The 20,706-nt window shown below is 43.1% G+C and overlaps 1 protein-coding gene across 3 annotated transcripts in view; it reads right to left on the reverse strand.

Moving 5' to 3' along the window:
• SPATA13 (spermatogenesis associated 13) overlaps nucleotides 1-20,706 on the reverse strand; it is a 72,781-nt gene that overhangs the window by 35,282 nt on the left and 16,793 nt on the right. Inside the window, exons 1-2 of one of the 3 annotated variants that reach the window (XM_063394685.1) lie at nucleotides 11,525-11,717; nucleotides 7,966-9,762 (exon numbers count right to left, since the gene is read on the reverse strand). In XM_063394685.1, the coding sequence (XP_063250755.1) occupies nucleotides 7,966-9,603 (1,638 nt within the window). In that variant the 5' untranslated portion in view covers nucleotides 9,604-9,762; nucleotides 11,525-11,717. Of the gene's footprint in view, nucleotides 1-7,965; nucleotides 9,763-11,524; nucleotides 11,718-20,706 lie in introns of those variants that run through there. The other 2 variants (XM_063394686.1, XM_063394687.1) reach the window with 2 other exon arrangements.

Genomic DNA, 20,706 nt, shown 5'->3' on the forward strand with positions numbered 1-20,706 from the left:
GGTACACAGTAAATTGCAATACTTCTTGTTTTGTTATCTCTGTATGTTTCAGCTGCCTGGCTTAAATGCAGTTCTGCTAACTACTGCTGCCTTTTTCTAACCCAGAGAAAAGAGATAATAAGGATCTAATAATGTCTTTACAAAAATGCATATTAATTTTCAAATGCAACTTATTAAAAAGTGTGATAAATTAAACAGATGATGATTCTGACTAAGTTACGAGGAAAAGCTGAGTAGGCTGAGAAGTTTCAGAACACAATTACTATGTATTCTCAGTGAAAGGATTTGATGGGTAATCAGTCATCTTCTGTAAAAGACAAGGCTTGAAACTATTACAATACTTGTGCTAGGTCATTGTAGGTATCTTTGTATTTTGATCAAGAAGACATTTCCGCATAAGTTTAGGTGTCTATATAAAAATGTACAGATTTCTTACACTAGCAATGACAGCTATATAGCATATTATAATTGGTGACTAGTAAACAGCTATTATTTCTGTATAAGAGAGTAACTGCCAAAACTTAGCAGTACTCAGGAACTCAGCAGTAATAGTACAATTGGCTTTTCAGTTCATACAAGCCACCAACATAAAAAGAGCCAAGGGACTGTGACCTAGCAGCTATAAATTATTTTACCACCTTGACCTAACAGAGTAAAAGTCTGGACATGTCTCCACCCAGGTACATGATAAAAGATAACCACTGCACTTTTTCTTATTGATAAATAGCAGTTGGGAGAGCATTAGCTGAAGTTCATTTATCATCAATACTAAATGAGGTCAAGAGCTTGTTTTATGTTTCATGAGTATGATCAACACTTTTTTTTTTTTGCAAACTGTTGCAACAGACATGGAGATTATGAAACTCTGGATAAATAAAGCATCCCAGAGAAAATTTATTTATTGCTTTTTTTCTAGATTTTATAAAAGATTCTGAAGTGATCCCCTATTGATTCAACAGTGACGATTTCAGTGATACCCCAGAAATAGCCACCATGGAAATGACTGCTTTTACTGTAGAAGAAAGCACACTTTCAATAAGTAATTGCATCTTCAATCACAAACAAACCACAATTATTAAACCAGTCCAATTCAAGAAAATTTCCATCTACTCCTTTCTAATTAAATTCTAACTGCACTATATTCTTTTTCTTTACATCCCTCTGCCTCCCCTGCCACTAACATCTTTTCTTTTTAATTAGCCTTTGACAAGATGCCACAAAAATGCATTGATTATCTATCCCTAGAAAACCAAGGGCAATTCGACCAGTGGTCTGCAGGACAGCAAAATACAATCCATGAAACAACTGCAAAAAAAATCCCCGAAAACGGCTTAGATTACACCTATATAGACAAGCAAATCAGAAGCAATCAAAGTAATACAACCATGGCTAATCTTTAACATAAGTTTTCCTTGGAGGATAACCTGCCTTTTCTTTTCCCCTTCCGCTACAAAAAAATATTGTGTGGAGCCACAATTTAAAAATTTGCAAAGTGCTGCTTCTGAGAGGGACTCCCTAAAGGAGTATCACTGCACTATACCAGCATAAGCTCACAGAATAGATGCAGGAAATACTATGCATTTTAGTAAAGAAAAATATCACTGTGCCCTGTGACATAGCAAAAGCAATCCCCATTAGCAACACAAACTGCTGTGGTAAAACACTCATTTTAGAAGTTTTATAAATTGGGGAAAAAATTTATATAATTCTCCTCTTGGGATCTGTGGACACTGAAGCAATTGTGGTGTTCTAACTAACTAATACACCTATAAAACCACATTAAGAGATCAGGCTATATAGGTCCAAAGAAAATTTAGCCATCTATTTTCTCAGGCCTTTTAATGCAGGTTTGCTTCATTTAACCTGATCCCTGAAAACCTGCTTATCGCAATCAACAATAAAGCATAAAGCTTTCCCTCTCAGCAATATGCCTCACCAAGATTAGCGAGTTCACCTTGGTAATATCCATGTCTCACAGATAAGGAACAGATACAAAGCAGTCAAGTCAGGTAGAAGCACAGGGCAGGGCTGGAAATGACAGCCGGATCTCGTGATTCTCAAATCTCTTCCTCAGCCTCAAGGATTTCCTTCGTCCTCTCTTCTAATGCATTTCCAAAACCAAGTCAGCTAACATACTTCCGAATGGCAGAGGGGAGGAGTTTTCAGGGAAATGCATTTCCTTTACAGAAATAATCTTATCGCTCATATAAAAACGCAAGTGTGCTAAAACCTGAAAATTGTCTCCTCTAGTTTTGTAGTGTCTTGATACTTGGGGATGGCTGGATGATGCTCTTATACTGTCCCTTCTTTCCTTCAGTCTGAACTGGAATAGCAAGCATGCAGTGTATAGTAAAGGGGTATTCATATTCTCTGCTTCTTTTAGATGTATAGATATTAATAAATCCTAAATAAATCCCTAAGTATTTTCTGAATTGACTCAGAACACCCTAGAACAAGTAACAGACCTTAAAAAAATAGATTTCCCTTTATTTGGCAAAATGAGAATTTTTTTCTTTTTTCAGGCTATCTTAGTAATACCCACTGGCAAATCTCAAAAGCCAGATGATAACCGCAGGCTGGAAGTAGAACTTTATGCTAACAAACCAAAACATAAAAACCCATAAGCCTCTGACTCTCTTCAGAGTCTCTCCAAAATGAGGTCCTCTGGTTCCTCATTCTCTCCACTGTTCCAGAGCAAAGCCTCATCATCGCTGCCCAAGCCAAGCTTTGCCCTTAGCAAGTCCCAGCAGCAATCACAAACCCCAGCCTGCAAGGGGAGGAGCTGCCTTGGGCAACTCTACCTCTGCCAACTGTTACTTCCTAGAGCAGGGGGTGGGGGCAAGGCTGCTGTGCCAGCTTCCCCCAGCACTTGGCTGGTCTCCCAGCCTGCCACAGCATCCTGGTACCACAAGCAACACAGCAGCCTCCAGATGCCAGAGAGGGAAAATGCAGGTGGCTCAAGGGAAACTCTGCAGCTGCCTCTGCTCACTTTGGATAGCTCAACCACCCAGCATTGAGATGGATTTTCATATCTGCCAACAACTCAACGCTGCATTTGATATAAGAAACCAAATCACATGGCCAGATGTGCTGTTCCACTTTCTGGGGTACTATTTATTACTCCTGACCACAGGGTGAGCAACACCTGGCTATTACTGAGGTGCCACTGGACAGCTACAGCAGTCAAATATGAGACACTCTGGAAAGGCAGAGGTGCACAAATACAATAAAGGCTGCAGCTTGCCCCAAGCTAAATACAGTGAAGTCCATCTGAGCTCTCTCTGTCACCATCCAAAACATTTCTGCAGGGGTGGCAGTAACTCCTGTATTATCCTACCTAGGAATGGCCAGTTTTATTAAGAACTGCAAAGTTACTTGGACTAAAATTCAACCCGATCCAGAATTCAGTCACGACTGCCTTGTTTTTCTTCTTCCCAGTAGTGGATACAGCAACAAATGATTATAGGCTGCACCAAATGGATGACAGCTCTGCTGCTGAAAGAGTTGAAAGAGTTTTTGCTGCAATAGGAAGATATTCCTGTCATTTGAGGTCTCCCCGCTGCATTACTGCAGCAATGGATTCTGCAATTTCAGTTTGTAGCAATGCACAGTACTTTCTAGTCTAGCTCTGGAAAAATGTGTCTGGAAGTCAACTAACTCACTGAGTGACTGTGGGGACACTGTGTGAATGCATCCTGTCTTGTGCAAAGCAGCTCAGAGTTTAGTGCAAATGCAGTGTTGCTTGGTCTAACTGAAACCTCAGTTTATGTTTGAGATGCTGTTGAGAGCCTGTGACAGGGTTCTGATGCTCTCTCCCCAGGCCCTGTAGTCAGCAAGACCAGAGTGCCACTGGAGTGGTGAGCCCTCCCTCCAAATTACAAGCCCCTCAGGAATATACCCAGTTTAAGAAATTCCCCCCACTACTTCACCTAATTATCCTTCACAGTTTATCACATTTACAATTATACACGTTAGGTTGATTAACCTCTAAACTCTAAATTGCACATGGATGAACCAAAGGTGAATAAATCCAAAAGCAAGAGCTCAGAGACCTGAATGCAGCTAGCTCCCAGCAGGTGTGCTCATGCCTAGCCCCACAGCACTCAGGCACTTGAGGCAGGTACTACAGAAGATCACCCTCCTGGCTGCTGCTTGCTCCTTGCGGGCACTGAACATGACCACATCCAGCTACCACCCTTTGGTCCTTCACTATAAGGACACTTTTTGAAGCTAGAAATAGTGAGGACAAACAGTGAGGACATACCTGAGTCCTCTGTATCCCACCCACAAAGCTCTTCTTCCTCTTCATCTTTATAAGCTGTCCTCCATGTTAAGCTCTGTGTGCTCAACATTCAGAGCCCAGAGACCTGTCTAGGACAAACCAGCTCAACTCTGCCAACAGCTGAGCACTGGGGACTTTATGATGTGGACTAGCTGGGACCAGCGACATTTGTATGGCATGAACATAAATGAGTTGACAGACAAGTCTTAGAACACTTAAAATATTGTCTGCAAATAAACTGTGACTCAACCATAATTACAGCAGAGTTACCTCTTGACTGTAATTTATCAGTCACTTATGGTCATGCAGATAAGGTACTCAAGTAATAAAAAGTCTGATGTACTGTGAAGCCAGATGCCAGCAAGGCAACCTAAATATCAAATACTCTTAAGAACTAGTGAAAGACTAGGTGAAATGTCAAATAACTTGATTTCTACTTTTTTGAAACAAATTCAGAACAGTGTTTTATTCAGGCAGCCCCAGTGGCTGACATGCCAGTCTGAAGCACATTAAGTTTTCATTATTCCAGTGACATGGGGCTTTTTCTTCATGAAAGCAAAGACTATGTGAAACACTCCAAACAAGTACAAGCTTGTACTTAATCATCTCTTCATGCTATTTAAAAGCAATATATTGAATATAAATGACAGTAGCATGAAGCAGACCGTGGCAAAGCATGGGATGTCACAGGTGAGCTTTGGTGACTCACACCTCTGTAGCTTCAGAAGTGCTGAGGCACGGATCCTCCCTGAGAAGCAACCTCTGTCAGGACCAAAAACCAAAAAATCTCCTCTGCTCCAGTCCAAATCTTGCATTTTGGTGAAATCAACAAAGTAGCACAAGTGACAGGATCTCAAGACTCAATCACGGAAGGAAAGAAGAACAAAACCCAAAACATCAATTCTGATGAACGAATAGGTGTCCTTGCACGAATACTGCAAGATCAGCTTTACAGAGGAGGGGAAACACAAGGCAGAAGTATTTACTGTCCATATTTGGGAAAATATAGAGATGGTCCAAATTCCACAGATTTCATTTGCTGACTAATCTACTAGATGAGTGAGGAAGGGAAGAAACTACACTTGCTTCCAGCTACAGCAGCCAGTCCTGGAAAGAGAACCTGTTTGAGCCTGACTAGTTAGGACCTTCTAAGCTTAGTACTGAAACACGTCGCCAAGCTTTAGTGGCTGTACTGGAATACATACTGGCTTATACCTGAAATCTGTACAGAAAGGCAGATCCATGCAACATGGAAACAGTGCAGAATTGTCCATCAACACAGTGCATTCAAGGTTCAGAAAAAAATCTGAAAATGTGTGGCTCCACACTACATCTCAAATGATTGTTGAGAGCAAGCTAAGCACTCAGCCATCACAGAGCAACTTGCTGGGCAGGTACATTTCTGTAATGCGGAGGTGTAAGGTAAAAATGAATTGTAGTCAAAAGTTCAAACCCCAGTGACCTCATTGTGTGAGTATGTGGCATTCATAAAAGTGCCTACAGGCTGAATAAACTCCAATTAAAAAATAACCTCGTATAAGTATCTTTAGCTAGCCAAGCTAGCTCCATGCTAAAGGAAGCATGCTGTAAAGCAGGAAATTAAATCCTCCAAAGAAACGGCAGAAAGAAACCATACCACTCTACCTGCTTTGCAGTCACTCTGAGTGCCACAGCTTTAGGGTTGTGTATGAAATGGGAAGCAGGCATGGAAAAAAGAAACAACAAACTTTATATCCCTTGCATATTAAGATAAAAGCAGACCCTGTCCTGCACAGCTCCTGCTTCCAACCCACAGCTACCACCTCCAAAAACTTTGTCTTTTGCCTTCAGAAGAGAGGGCTGTCTGGATGCAGCTATGCCATGTGAGTGGCCACAGCTGTGCTTATGCAGCACAGGGGCTCCAGGCAGAGCTCACATCAGAGTGAGGGCTTACAGCCAAGGGGCCTGTTCCCTGGCCACCACTTCCATCATCTTCTGCTGGGATCCATCCCATATTGTCTGCCTGCCCACTACACAAACCCAGAGCTGCCACCAGTGCACACTCTGTATTTTAGACAACTGAAGCAAGCACTAAAAGACACTCACAATTACCCTAAAATATGCTGTAATATAAAGAGAAAGCTTAAATTGCATGTTAGATAATAACAGAACGTGGTGTTAAAACTAAAAACTGCAGTAACTTTTATCCACCCAATGCACCCACATTCATGTAAAAACTGTACAGGTTTGTAGGGAGCCAAGGGGCAAGGCCAGATTAATTTCTTCTGGGTCATGATGGCAGCTCACCACTAGATGGTAGATGAGTAGCACTAATTCCACCTCTCATTTTATTCCTGAGAAATACAATTGGCATCCATCCACACTAAGGCTCTCACCTCTTCTGGCAAGTGTGAAAGCTCCTCCTTGCATGTAAGTGAGAGTTTTGGAAAATATGGATGGCTGGAGCAGTTCTAGGCCTCCAGAAGAAGAATAACCTCTGAGCCCAGATATTCACACACACTGAGTTCATTTTTTCAATCTTACCATTGCTGCAAAATCAACAGTAAACAAAATGGTTTTTCTCCAGCAAAAGGACAATACTGATAAGATCTGTAACCATTTACAGTTAGCTTGCAAAAACTGCCAAGCTTTTAAAAGTAGAACAGCTTCACAGATATTTTAAAACTTGACAGCCTGAAAAGCTGAAGCTTGGGCAGCTGCACTGCCTTGCCTATCTCATACCTAAGGTCCAAGATACTTCAGTCAAACTGAGGTGGCTTAAAAGACATGCCAGCTTTATTTTGTGAATGACTTGCATATTTATACAGATCCAGATAGATTTTTACCTCAGTGAGCTAGCGCTGAGCTAAGCCTCACTGCTTCAGACAGGTGCAGGGTATGTCTGACAGCTCTTCACCAAGGCTGTCAAATCATTCCAACTTCTCTGGTGCCAACTCATACCATATTTAAGGTGGGGGCACCGTGTTATCATGTGAATTTACCTCAGAGGTGCTGCAATATATCTATCTACCCATTCACTGAGTGTATGAAATCACCCATTAGGTGCAGTGAAAACAACAGTGTCTTCACCAAAAGAGTAGCAGCAACATGCTCAGCCCAGTGCCTAAAGTACTGCTGTCTGCAGTTGGCAAGCAAAAGAATAAGCAGTTTACCCTCAGTATGGTCATCACTGCACAGGGAAAACATTGGATACAACTGAATGCTTAACCCTCTGTACTGTGTCTTTCACACCACACTGCTCTACAAATATTACCATGTTCTGCAAGGTTTCCACAGGCAAAGTGTTTCACAGTAAGTCAACACTACTTCAGAATACATAGACTCTTTAGGAGAGACCTTTCCCTTGTGAAGGAAACGCAGCCAGATGCTGCTCAGGCTGGTAAAATCTGACAAGGCCACATGACAAGGTGGTGTATCTGCAGGGTGCAATGAGCTGCCCTTGAAAATGCACATGAATAGCTTTGCTGCCAAAACTTCCTTTGATATTAATGCGCAAAGGAAAAATAATTGTACATTAGCATCCAAAGAGAATACTTAAAGGAAATAATTGCTGTCAGCATATTTTAGCAATACCAAGCTGCAGCAGCCATTACTTTGCATTGTTTGCATTGTTTTGCATTAATAAAGACAAAACCCAATAGGAAACATACACCACTTCTGAAGGATTTTGTTTTCTTTCTTACCTCTTCCTTTTTCTCTTCAGTACCAGAGGCTAAATTGAGACTCAGCTGAGAGTGGCTGCTAATGCCACTGTCTTCATTTCCATCATCATAGTACACAGTTTGCACTGAGTCCTGGAAGCAAACAGGATTCCTGCCTAGCTTCAGCCCTGGTACCTCAACTCTCTCCTCGCTCTCCGATGAGCTCAGTGACAAAGTGCTGTGATGGTTTGGACACTGGAAATTCATACTGCACTTGACCTTCCCTGCAGTTGGACTTTGAGGCTTTGGAGTAGTTGGCCTGACCGGAATGTGAAGGTTTTCAGCTTCATCTCTACACTGCTGGGTAGCTTTTGGTTCATCTGAGTCCGAATAGAAGACTTCATTGGGAAACGGACTAACATCGTCCAGAGTAGGTGAAAAGCTATCAGAGTCTGGGATACCTGATGACATCCTGAGGCTTTTATCTTCAGCAACAGCTACATTCATTTCAGCCTCTTTATCCTGAGCAATCACAGGGCTTTGCAGGCAAGGTGTTCCTGGCAAGGAAGAGTCTGGACTGGATACCGAGGAGGTGCATCTCTTCCTGTCATGATCTGTGCTGCTGGAAACCCTGCGGGAGTAGTCATCGTGCAGCCTGCTGTTTGACCTTGTTCTCTGGGACAGCTCACTGGGAGAAGGCGCGTTGTTCTTGGAGCCATCCTTCTTCCTTGCAACATCTGTAACATTACTGACAAGTTTCAAAACCCGGTCAAAATCCTTTGCTCTGATAGGGCTCCTCCATCGCTTGGATCTCCTCTCAGGGTTTCCACCACTTTTGTCGGAGTCAGCAGAAGCAACGCTCACAGTCCTTGCTGGCATCTGTTTTTCATTTGCAACCTTCAGATCAGCAAGGTTTGAGGTGGACTTCCGTTTGAACGAGCTTTTCTTCAGAAAGTTCAAATTATCTGAACTTTTGCTTCTCCAGTAAATGATCCTGTTGTTTTCAGAGCCTTTCACCAAAATTTCACAGATCTTTGGCTCTGCCATGACAGGTGATGTTGGCCTAACACAGTTGTGGCAACTCTGAACTTTATCTGTGTCTAGCAAGTTTATGCGGCCAGCACCGTAAGCCCGCCGGATGCTGCGTGAGCGATGAGTGTTTCTCAGGAAGGACTCGTCGCTCTCCTCCACATCAGAGCAGTCAGAAGCTAAACCATCCACTGCATTCTGGAAATCATGTAGAGGCCCCGAATAGGAATACCTGTTGGTCTGAACTTGCACCACTGCTCCATTTGAACCATGTTTGCCTATGCTGTTCTCGTTTAAGATGTCTGAGCATTCCCTTGTTTGAATTCCTTGTTGAACTGAAGATTTCAACTTCTTGAAAGATCCCATCTTTCTGATAGAAGAAAAGGCATTCCACGTGGACGAGTTGCCCATCAAAACCAGAGAACGAGGCCTGTCAGAGCTGGAATTGGCCCTTTTCCTAGGGGTGGTGAAAAAGCGCACGATTTTGGACGGGCTGAGTTTATCCTCTTGAAATTCCTCCTCAGGACTGTAGCTGGTGTTGTGTCCCCCATTATGACTGGCACAGGTAGTCTGGTTTTGTGGCTCTTTATTATCCATCACTATACAAGTAACGGTGGTGCCATTTCCACAGCCATTCGGAAATGTTGTCATGTTCTCGATGCTGTAGGCATGAAGGCAGAGGCTGGGGTAGCTCAAAGCAACACTGCTGTCTCCACCAGCTGATCTTGCTGCCTGCCCCTCATCGGCTGCACCTTGGTTCGCCTTGCCTTCACATCGACTGGCTGAGCTGAGCTCCTCAGGCGGCGCTGCCTGTATCAGGAAAACAAAAGCCACCATTAAGAAATTTTCTTACCAAGTCCCCAAATAAAAGAAGTTTCAGCTGCATTGTAGGAAATAAAGACACACACAAAACAAAGGAGTTCCTCTATGGTGAACAAAGCTGTGTTGCAGGGGTGCAGGAAAGGTACTTGTAACTCCCTCTAAGTATAATTGCGTTCGTTAGCAATTTAAGAGACCAGAATAATTTCAATATGTACTTGTTTGTCTAATGCTAATCAGCTAATAAATTCAGTATGACTAGCACACCTACCTTACAATGGTAAACATAATCTTCACACGCACTTAAGAGAAAGAAATTCCCAGTAACTAATCCAGTCTTCCTCCTCAGGTGCTCAGCACTGAGCCCCAAGACACATGGGAGGTTTTCATCTAAAACACGTTCATCAAGTGACACCTAACTCTCAAACAGGAGGCAAGGAAGAAGAAAACAGGCATAATTTTTCCTAGACTTGCTTCTATTGGAAGGCTGTATGACACTTGACTGCCTTGTCTGCCCCCGGCACATAAAATCCTACAGAATTACATAAAGTGCACAGCAAAGTCTTTTTCCCTACAAAAGAAAACAAGAATTAAAAGCAGTACACCCAGAAGCCACCCTATACTATAGCGACAGCAAGATGAAAACTTTTATCTGAGAGTGACTGGAGTGTTTTGAGACATGCTGCAAGGGATCTCCTCCTCAGCTGAGCTTGACAGATCCAGCAGACCAGATCACACTCCAGTGCCTGGGAAAGCTGTGAGGGGACCACCGGCCATGTGCGTCCTGCCCCAGCCCGGGGTCTTTGCCAGGCAGGCAGGCGTCTTCCCTACCACGATAAACAATGCCCCTAAAACCACTGGGATGCCCGGTCTGAAGGTGGCTCCACCTTCAAAACAAAGCTCATAGCACGGTTCTTTCAGCAAGGGGCAGTGGGATCTTTGAAAACTTGCCACTGTCGGACAGTGTCATGGGGGCGGCGGGGGGATTTCCCCCTCGTACCGAAACAAGGAGAGAACGCGTACAGCTGTGCTTTGGTGAAGGCGGCAGCCTCGGCCCCTTCTTTGTCTCTTTCCCATCGCAGGGGCCGCGGGGGCTCTGAGGGCAGCGGGGCCGAGGGGTTTGGGGGAGGCGGAGGCGCAGCGGCAGGAGGTGCAGGAGCCCGCCGGGAGTTCCACGGCGGGGACACCGCGGGGCCAGCCAGGGCCACCTCCACGTGAAAGGCGGCAGCTGCGGAGCCCGTGCCCGCTGCTTTCAGGCTGCTCCCTCCCGAGCGCACTCGGAAAGTTTTGCGAGCCTCCGCTCCTCCGCGGATAAAAGGATTTGCCTGCGCTTCAGCGAGACGCCTGGACCATCCCCCGTCGCAGTTTTTAATCCGCGCTACTGACGGGGTCGCGGCGGAGCCTGCCGGCAGCAGGGCAGGGCAGAGCCGGGCCGAGCCCCGCCGCCCGGCACCCGGGCCGGACAAAAGCCCGCCGGGCACCCAACCCTCGGCCGGCCCCTGCGCCCTGGCACCGCTCGCAACTTTCCACGCGGAAAGAAAACACCGAACGCTGAAGGAGCACAAGACACTGCTCTCGACAGGGAAGTTCTCACAGAAAGAGGTTCTGGGAGAAAGTGCACCTGAGCGGGCAGAAGGGCTGCGGGGGGAGCAGGCGGGAGAACAAACACAGCGAGATGAGATTAAAAATCCAGCTCGCAGCATGGAACCCGCAGCAGCTTCCCCGGGAGGCGGCCCCGGAGCAGTGCCCTTACCTGGGGAGAGCCGGGGCTTCGCCGCGCGTCCCGGCCGCTGCCCGCTCCCGCATCGCTATGGCAGCGGCCCCGGCGGGGCGGGGCGGGGCGGGACGCACCCCCGGCGGCTCCGGCCGCCCCCGCCCGCCGCGGCCGCTCCGCCCGCCCCAGGGACCCCGCAGGGCTCCGGCGCTGCCGCTCGCTGGAAGGAGCCCGCCTGCCTTCCCCCCGCCGGAGCGAAAAAGCGGCCGCGCAGGGATGGTCACGTTTAGGACCTTAAAAGTTCCTCGATGGTGCCCCGCCCCGCCTCTCCCTCCCTAGGTCCGTGTGCCCTGCTCACGAGTGCAGTTTGAACGGCCCATTGACCAAACTCGCGCTTGGTTCCCAGGCTGCCTTTCTGTCCAAACCCTGGACAGCTTTTTGGCTTGCTGTTTTTCCTCAGACTTAACAGCAAGAACAACATTTTATGCACAATCTGAACAGAGTTCATATACTACAAAGGCAATTTTGTGAGACAGTGTCTTAAAGCCCTGTGTCACGAGTCCTGGCAAAGACCTGTACAAACTGGTAGTCCTTGCTCAGAAAGCTTATTGTCCAAAAATATTTCTACACTTGGACTGGAACTGTAGATATAATTTCAACAGTTTTATTGTAGCTCAGTAAGATACAAAGAGAAATCGCGGCAAGACAGACTGCATGGCAGAGCAGATGCCCTAAAGAACTACCGAGGGCCATCAGCCGCACTGCCTCTCCTCCGAGACTGCTGTGACTGCACATGCAGTGTAATTACTTCTCTGGAGAGCAGTACAGACGCACTCTCAAAGGCAAAGTGTAGTTAGGGGATGAGGCAAACAAATGGGCTTAAGGGATGCAGGTCAAATGAGGTAGCAAATAACTGGGAGTGACCACAGAACTCCCCAGTAGTCAGCAGCAGCAGGCACAGCCTGCCACCAGCCCTGCTCTTCCAGCCACAGCTTTCTGCTACACCCCATGGATGGAGTGAGTTTGGAATAATGACTTAAATGAGGGGGCAAAGTGGTTGCTTTACAGTGCTGGGCATGGGAAGCAAAGGAGAAAGAAATGCAGACTAAGACTGGAAATGCTGACATGGTGTGGAGAGGGTCCATATGGACCACGGCTGGTTATCCGTATTAGCCTGGGGAAGTTCTCGTGTCAGTGATATCTGCTTCAGACCTTGGGAAAGGGACGTTTCTGAAGGGGAACTCAGTGAAGTTGATTAAATGGGCATGAGAAGGACCTTAGTGGCAACATTACGAGGAAAATTTCATTTACATAAGACAAGACGTGTGTCAGAAGTTAAGTGAAAAGCCACTTTCAACTGGTCTTATAAACTTATCTCACAGCCTCCCTGGTATGTATAAGGGTTTGTTCTGGTCACTTAAAAACTCCTAACAGCATTATTCAACCCTGAGTTTCAATGGATATGTGTTCCTATGTTCCTTTAAGTTCCTTTCCAGAAATACCCTAGGTATATGCATCACACTCCTTTCGAGTATACATTTTAATCCACAACCTGTGCCTGCAAAGGGAACTTTCAATTCCTCAGGTGTCCTCTATCAACCAGCAGGACAAAAAGACAAAGCAAAGCAAACTGTTCAGCTGAATCAAGCCACTAATTTGGGTTTTTTTTCTTTTTCCAGCCAACAGTATTTCTGAAACTTAAAAAATCCTGTTAACTGAGACCTGAAACCATCTTTTAAATGTGTTTGAAGTTCATCAACAGATTAAACAGGCTTGAAGAGCTAGAAATTATCAAATAAGGTATTGACAGATAAACAAAGTGCTCACAAATTTCGTTAGAAAACCACAATACAACTCACTTTAGATAATAAGGTAAGAATTTATATAGCATGTTGTATTTTTTAAATGTCACTACATTTAGGGAAGAAAATACCTAGAAAATCACAATTACAGATATAACAGCATCTAGTCAATAAGACATTTATCAAATTCCTAAAAGTAAATAGTTTTACTCTTTCAAACTTGTTCATAGCTTTTCTGCTGGTAGTGCAGTTAAATCCTCTTCTAAATCTTGCAGGTTCAATGATACAGTCAGCCCTTCCACCTCTGCATACTATTCAGAGAAGCTCAGATGCTGTGCACTAAGGAGTGTGTATGAGAACAGGATTGACTTCCTGTACTGGAAATCAATAATTAATAAAATCTTTTCTTAATCTGAAATCTCTATTTTTTTTTTTTTTAATTTTTTTTTTAAGGCTGATTAATGCATTTAGTATTCAGGTGCCATCACAGCAAGGTCTAGTAAAATGATGCAAAACAGAATTTATCAACAGAATTGCCGTGAGAAAAAAGGCAAACCCCTTTTCCAACTATAAACCTAAACTCCTTTTAGTTTCATACATGCCGTAGTGTTTCCTCAAAGTTACAGATTAAAGTTTCAGGACATTAGTCCTTCTTATATTAAGATTTTTCTACAATCATAAAAAAGCAAAATGAGAGTACTATTACCATTTGCCATTGAGAATCCTTGCTAACGCAAACAAATTCACAGCACTTGCATGGGTATTTCTGGAAGACTGAGCTGTATACTCTGTTATTTACAGGCTAATGCTTTGCCTCCAGATGAAGAACAAAAGCTGCAGTGAGCAGAGGAGCACTGCCAGCAGAACATGTTATGGTTGACCAAGTACAGCAATTTATGAAGGAAGGAACTTCCACAATAAATTCCAGATTGGTATATGCGTGAGATTTCTAATAGTGATTTGACATCACACTTAGCACAACAAAAATGAAATGCTTGTTTTAGAAGCTCTAAGTCTGTTCTTTAAAAGAGGTTTAATGCACATGTGACAGGGAGTGAGAAGGATTATTCCAAGTGTAATACAGGTGGGAAAGGATTACAAAAAATGTGACATGGGAGAATGAACATAGAGTTTTAAAGATGAAGGAACAACCTTCCCCCAACTTTTAATTGGTAGTGATACATCTCTTAGATTTTTTCAGAATAGCAAAGGGCACATTTATGTAATGAAGTCACACACATAAATCTGAAAAGTCTAAATAAGAATGATTCTATCTGCTTAGATTAGAAATCTTCTCTTCCACACCCGCAACAGTTATTTCTTTCATGTTTCTTTTATAAATACTTTCTAAAAGTCTGCTTCAAAGTAGTGATTTTTTTTTAAAGGACTCTTTAGAGAGAGTACAAACAAAAAAAGCCAAAAGGAATAATTCAGTAAAACATAAAAGCACTTGTCCTACTTCCACAGCTACTGGGCAAGATGGCAACGGAAGTGACTCTCTAAGATACTCTAAATTAATGAATGACCACATTTAATTGTTAAGATGCAGGATTACTGAAAAAAGAGAGCCCTTTGCTTTAAATCACAGTGTGTTTTCCAGGCTGCAGTACATAGCTAAGGCTCCATTTATGCAATTTGCACCTTCCTTTTAGATCCCAGGCAAAGTCTCTTCTGCAAGCAATTAACCTCCAAGGAATCTTTACACACTGACAAGTCCCACAGGGAGAGTTAAGCTGAGCCATATATCTACTGAAGTTAAATGCAACTCCCCCACCAACTTCACTGGGAGTAGGATCAAGATCTCAATTTTTTTAAGTTTAGAAATGAGAGAAGAATAGTATGTTTGTGTATGCACGCTCGAACTAACATAGACAGCTAATTATTTTCATCTGGGTTTTTTTTAATATCAATTGTGTGAAATTAGTGTAGAATTTTTCCATTTTTGTACATCTGCAAGCATATTAATTATAATAAATTGAAACTGATTTTCCAAAACCAAGACCTTTGTCATCTTGGCACTGAAAAAGTCCAAGATGACAAAATGAACCACATTGCTAAGAAAAACTCGAAAGGACAGCCTGAGTTAAATTGCTGCACAAACTTCCTGATTTGACCAGTGAAAGTCCCTATTGCCCACATGCAGGAGGCTGGTGTGCAGCTTCCTAAAGGCCCTTCCTCTTGCATTTGCTTTGCTGCTGATAAAAGCAATTACTGACCCAAGTGAGAAAAGTTTATCACAGTTTGGTGTAAATCACAATACACAACAAACTGTTTTCCTCTCTAATCTTCTTTTAAATGTGCTTTGCTGAGGCTGAGCTTGCTCAGCTCTCTCAAACACAGGGACCTAATTTAGGGAGAACACAATAGCCCAGTGGAGTGACGCCATCAATGAAAAATGACCCTTGTGTACCAGGTTACCATTATCCCATCTCCCAGTTGCTCTTACTCACCCACCTAAACCACTACAGCTGCATGAACTTAATGGTGGCTTCAGCCTTTCAGGCTGCTCGAATGCTATTTATAACCCCACGGGGTCTGACTGCGATGCTATTCTTCCTCCCCATCCTCAAGAGGCATTATTCAGACAGCATGACATGGAGAGATGGCTGGTACTACAGAAGAGCAGTTTCCAATAAACAGATCATTGTATTTTAACATAAAGAAGACTTCCCGTTACCAATTAGGAAGGCTGAATTCCACCTTTATTTTGTGTCTCACAAAGTATAAGAAGTAGGAAGAGAAAGGACTGTGGAGGTGAAAAGTTGACAGAAATAGGAAGGAAAAGAGATTAGTCAGGAATTTCTTTCTATTCTTTTTCCCCCACACTATGTATTTTTTCATTTTCTTCTTATCTTGAAAAGATCTGTTAGATGGATGTACATTAAAGTGATATGGACTAGTGGGGAAGAAAGGGCAGGATTCCAGAGTTGGAGTTGTCCCACTCTGCAGCCTTTTGCTTTCTCTTCCTGCTCTGCTTTAGCTGCCATCCTTTCCTATGTCACACTCACTGCAGAGTCTGATGGCCCTACAGCCATTCTGTATTTATATTCCTTGCTCGAAATAATAGCATGTAAAGTGACTATTAGGAGCTCTTTATCATCCTTCTTCCCCACCCACTTAATTACCCTGCAATCCCCTCTTCTCTATTTAAAGTTCTTCCAAAATTACCTGAGGATATGAAGGCACCTTGTTATGCAACAAGGAGGGAAAAAAAAAAAAAGAAAAAAGAAAATTTTAAAATTATGGAAAAATAAACACATAGGGAAAGGGTCTTGAGGAGTCTGAATGACTCAGACCAGGGGCTGGAGTGAGGGAGGAGCATTTTTGTGTGTGAGCCGTACGTGGGTTTGATTTTGGAGCAATGATGGTTCTCCCTGGGCTCAGAGAGGAATCACAAGCAGCACTCCGTGCTCACTTAAATCATTGAGCTGTGCTGAAGGGAGGACAGATAATAGCAACACTGCAGAGGCACAGTGTCCATCGGATACTAGAAAAGTGAAGCAGGTAGTGGAATGTGTTAGGAATGATGCCTCATCAGTAGAAATTGTGCAAAGATACTAAGATCATCTTGTTTGTGATGCTTATTATAACAAACTAACTGCTCAGCAGAATACTTGGCCAGCGAGACACTACAGAAATACAGTGTGGCTGCCGACTTCGGGTACCTTCGTGCTAGCCAGAGCAAAAATCCCTGAACAATTACAGCTTCTGATACACTCACTTCAGTAAGATTAAGTAAAAGACAAACAGGTTGCGCTTGGTTGGAAGAATTGGGTATCCTGTTGTTAGGAGGTTCCTAGGTGGTGTTCATGGCCTTCAAGAACCACGCAGTTGCTCGGGGTTTATTTCTCAATTAGTACCAATACTTTTCTTTCTTTGGTACAGTCTGAAGTAAATTGACATTCATGGCCGTATTTCTTGTGCCAGATGATTGAATTACCATCTCCACCATGTTTCTCTTTCAGACAAAAAAAAAATTGTCTTGCTAATTCTACCTTTAGTTTGTCAATTTCTACTTTTTGGTTGCATTTATCAAGAATGCCTTGGATCATAAAAGATGGGAAAGAATAATCTGAGCAAAGCAGGTGACAACAAAGGGCTACAACATTTATGTACTAGGTCTTTTAAATAACATTTGTTATCTGAATTAGCCTGCCAGAAAACTTCAAAGCCATTATAAACTTCCATCTAATAGTCATCATTCTGTATTTCTGCTCTTGTAGTAACTAATTATGTCTTCATTATTAATACTAGACTCAAAAATATTTTTTAAAGCATGGATGATCACAATAAGCAAACTGTCTATTTATTTTGTCCAGAAAAGAAAGTAACTAATTTTAAAGATGCAGAAAACACACAATGCCACTCAGTTGAAAATTTGTCTGGACAGGGAATCAGATACAAATTTATGAATTTTGGACTAGCTTACTTGTTCTGTTTTAAAGAAACCCATACATATTAAATCAGAACTTTTATCTGCAGTATACCCAAGGAAATATCTTGCAGTCTCATGCTTTTTGAAATATTTCAATTGTTTCTAGGAATCAATACAAATAACACATTTTTACTACCCCTGTAACATATGGCAGCTGCACAAGTTAGTCACATTTTAATGGGAAATTAGATTATTTTTAAGACCAGAACACTGTAAATGCAACTGTCTTCCTATGAGAACAGCAAGGAAGAAATTCTAGCTTTAGTAGCCTGAGATGGAGTTAGTTATGTGTATCTGTGGTACCAAATCACATAACTGCCTGAAGTGGGGGAACTGGAAACAGTGCTCCAAGAGACTTTTGTGGCAAATGGCTCTGACACCCATATTCCTATAACTAGTGGTACAACAACTCTGTATTCTTCTACCACCAAAAGTAATGGTAAATTATCTGCAAAAAAGGAAACACCTTCTTCAGGCAGGAGAGATGTCTTTATGACATCTTCCTTGGGGCTGGAGAAGACAGATTCTGGGTTTTGTTTCTCTCTGACCTTGGCAGCTCAGCATACTTTTCTCAGCTTAAGTGCCATATGTGTAATATATGTGATGATAGGAGTAGTGCCTTATAACCTATGGGTCTGCAAGCACCAATCCATCAATGCTTCTCTGGCACTTTGATGCTTACAGTGATGATAGCTATAAAAAGTGTACACATAGGGAAAATAATCCATTATCTACCCATGCAGAGGGCAAACCCTAAATTCCATTTCTTGAAAGGAGTTCAGATTCAAGTGCCTGTTTCAAGATTCAATTGATGATTTTGATGATGGTCCATTAATCTTCTAAACTGGAGTTTGCAGATTTGGCTAATAATTTATGTCTTGTAAGAGCAAAGGATAGCTCTGAACCTGAAGGATTACACATAGCCTTACTAAAAAAGTTAAATTATGTTGGTGAGCTGTCTTTGCTTTCATGCCTGTCAGTGACACTGTCCTTTTTAAAAAGATCTTACACTTCAGGTTCAGAAAATCAATTACTAGCCATTTCCTCAACATGCTGGGGTACATAATTAAACTGCTAAGCTGGAGATACGAGCCATGTTTCCAGTTCCAGTATGAAAGGGAGGCAGTCTGCACAAATTCTGTCCTAGGGTTTGTCTTTTATCTAAACAGTACTGAATACCTGAGGCTGATCTCTTCCCACCTCTTGCCTTTCATTACATAATTCAGCAAACTCCGTTTCTATGCTAGGACAGGAATGGCTGCCTTTTTGTCTTGTTACCACACGCTGCCCCAGAGATGCAGTTGCTCCCCATAGATCACTTGATCCTGTTCACATCATCTCCTTTGGTCTACCTGGTCTCTAAGAATTACGGTAGAATTGGTGTCCCCTGCCAATCTAAGAGCAGGCTACCACCTAAAGGGAGAGATGCTGAGCATGCCCTCTGCTTTTTCCCACCAGGCTGTGAGCTGAAGCAGCTCCCCTGGCTGCACCCGAGCTGTTGCTTGGCAGGACATGGAAGTAAGCATCCAAGGGCAGGGGGGGAAGTGCAGGAATGAGAGTGGAAATGCTTTCCACAAGCAACAGGACTCCTGAAATGGATCCAAACTTGAAATTTCTCTCAGGAGCTGCTCAAGAGTGCTGTGAATTGGAAAGGGCTGGGGAAACATTGCCCTCAGCAATTCCCCATGTGCTGTGTTTCTGCCACAGGGTGCCACAGTGTGTGGGTGGGAGGTGGGTGTGTGAGTGATGGTGCTGGGGGGTGCCTGTAGCAGATTCACATAAGAGACACAAATAATCACCAAACTCTGTGGCAACATCACAAACTGGAAATATTTTTAACTGTGTTCTCTGGAAAACCAGGATACTTTCAGAATACTTTCTCCAGAAAATAGTTAATTTTTTGTCAGACTCAGAGATTACAATCAATCATTAAGGTAAAAAGAGATTTTAATCTGCTTTGCATTCAATCTCTGATTCAGTTTCAACTCCAGCCTCACCACAAAATAGTACAAATATAATCACAATGCACAGCAATCAGGATTGCTGTGTATCTCAAAACAACCATTTTAAAATAGCTCAGTAAAGATGCCGCCTAACTCTTTTTTGATGCAGCAAAAATCTTGGCAGGCCAGTCTATACCCGAGTAGTTTATTCAGTCTCATTGGTAGGATGAACACTGCATAGAGGCTAACATTTAGCATTGTGCTGGAATCAGTTGGTTTAAAGCCTGTTTTCACCAGTCTCTGCAGCAGCAGGGAACAGGGCCTCCCTGTCTGTGCCTGCAGCCAAACCATATGCAGCATATGTTCAGCTGAGGCACTGCTGACACCCCCTGTCAGCATCTGGTAATTTTCCTAGCAGCGACAAGGCTTACATGAAAGTTTTAACTCTGAAGCTCCTGAAGAGCCACAGACAGGACATTCCAGAATAATAGTTTTAACTGAAGGGACAGAGGTGCACCTTTGTAACCAGCAAATTTCAGCAGGCTGCAGTATCATCTTTATACTTCACTGTACCAGGCCAGGAGAAGATGCTTCATTTGTGAGAAATCCTGCTATTGCTCAGCTCATAAGCAGCTCCTGTTCAGTGTTCAACCCTCAGAGTCATAGCTACTGCTGCCTGATAAACACTGGAATAACTGCTCTATGTCATCCTGCTCTATGCACAATATTCTGTCTTGACTTTCCAACACTTAATCAAAATACGTCATACAAATAAACACTTGGAAATTATTCAAAATTGACTATTACATCTTTCATTGTTCTAAAGGCTATGAAACTCTTCCTCAGGTTTATGGTAAGACACCATGACTTCTACTAAATCATTCAGCATCCCAGTGAAGCATATTCTCTTTTCTCTCTTCCAAGTCTTGCTTCTCTCATTGCCTAGAGTACCAAAGCTACACCACTGTTACTAGTAGAAACCAACAAGCAATTTTTAGCCAAATCCCATTTTACTGGAACCTCTAAGCTTTTGAGAGCTTA

This window comes from Prinia subflava, chromosome 3 (genome assembly GCF_021018805.1).
Source record: "Prinia subflava isolate CZ2003 ecotype Zambia chromosome 3, Cam_Psub_1.2, whole genome shotgun sequence".
Classification (NCBI taxonomy): Eukaryota; Metazoa; Chordata; class Aves; order Passeriformes; family Cisticolidae; genus Prinia; species Prinia subflava.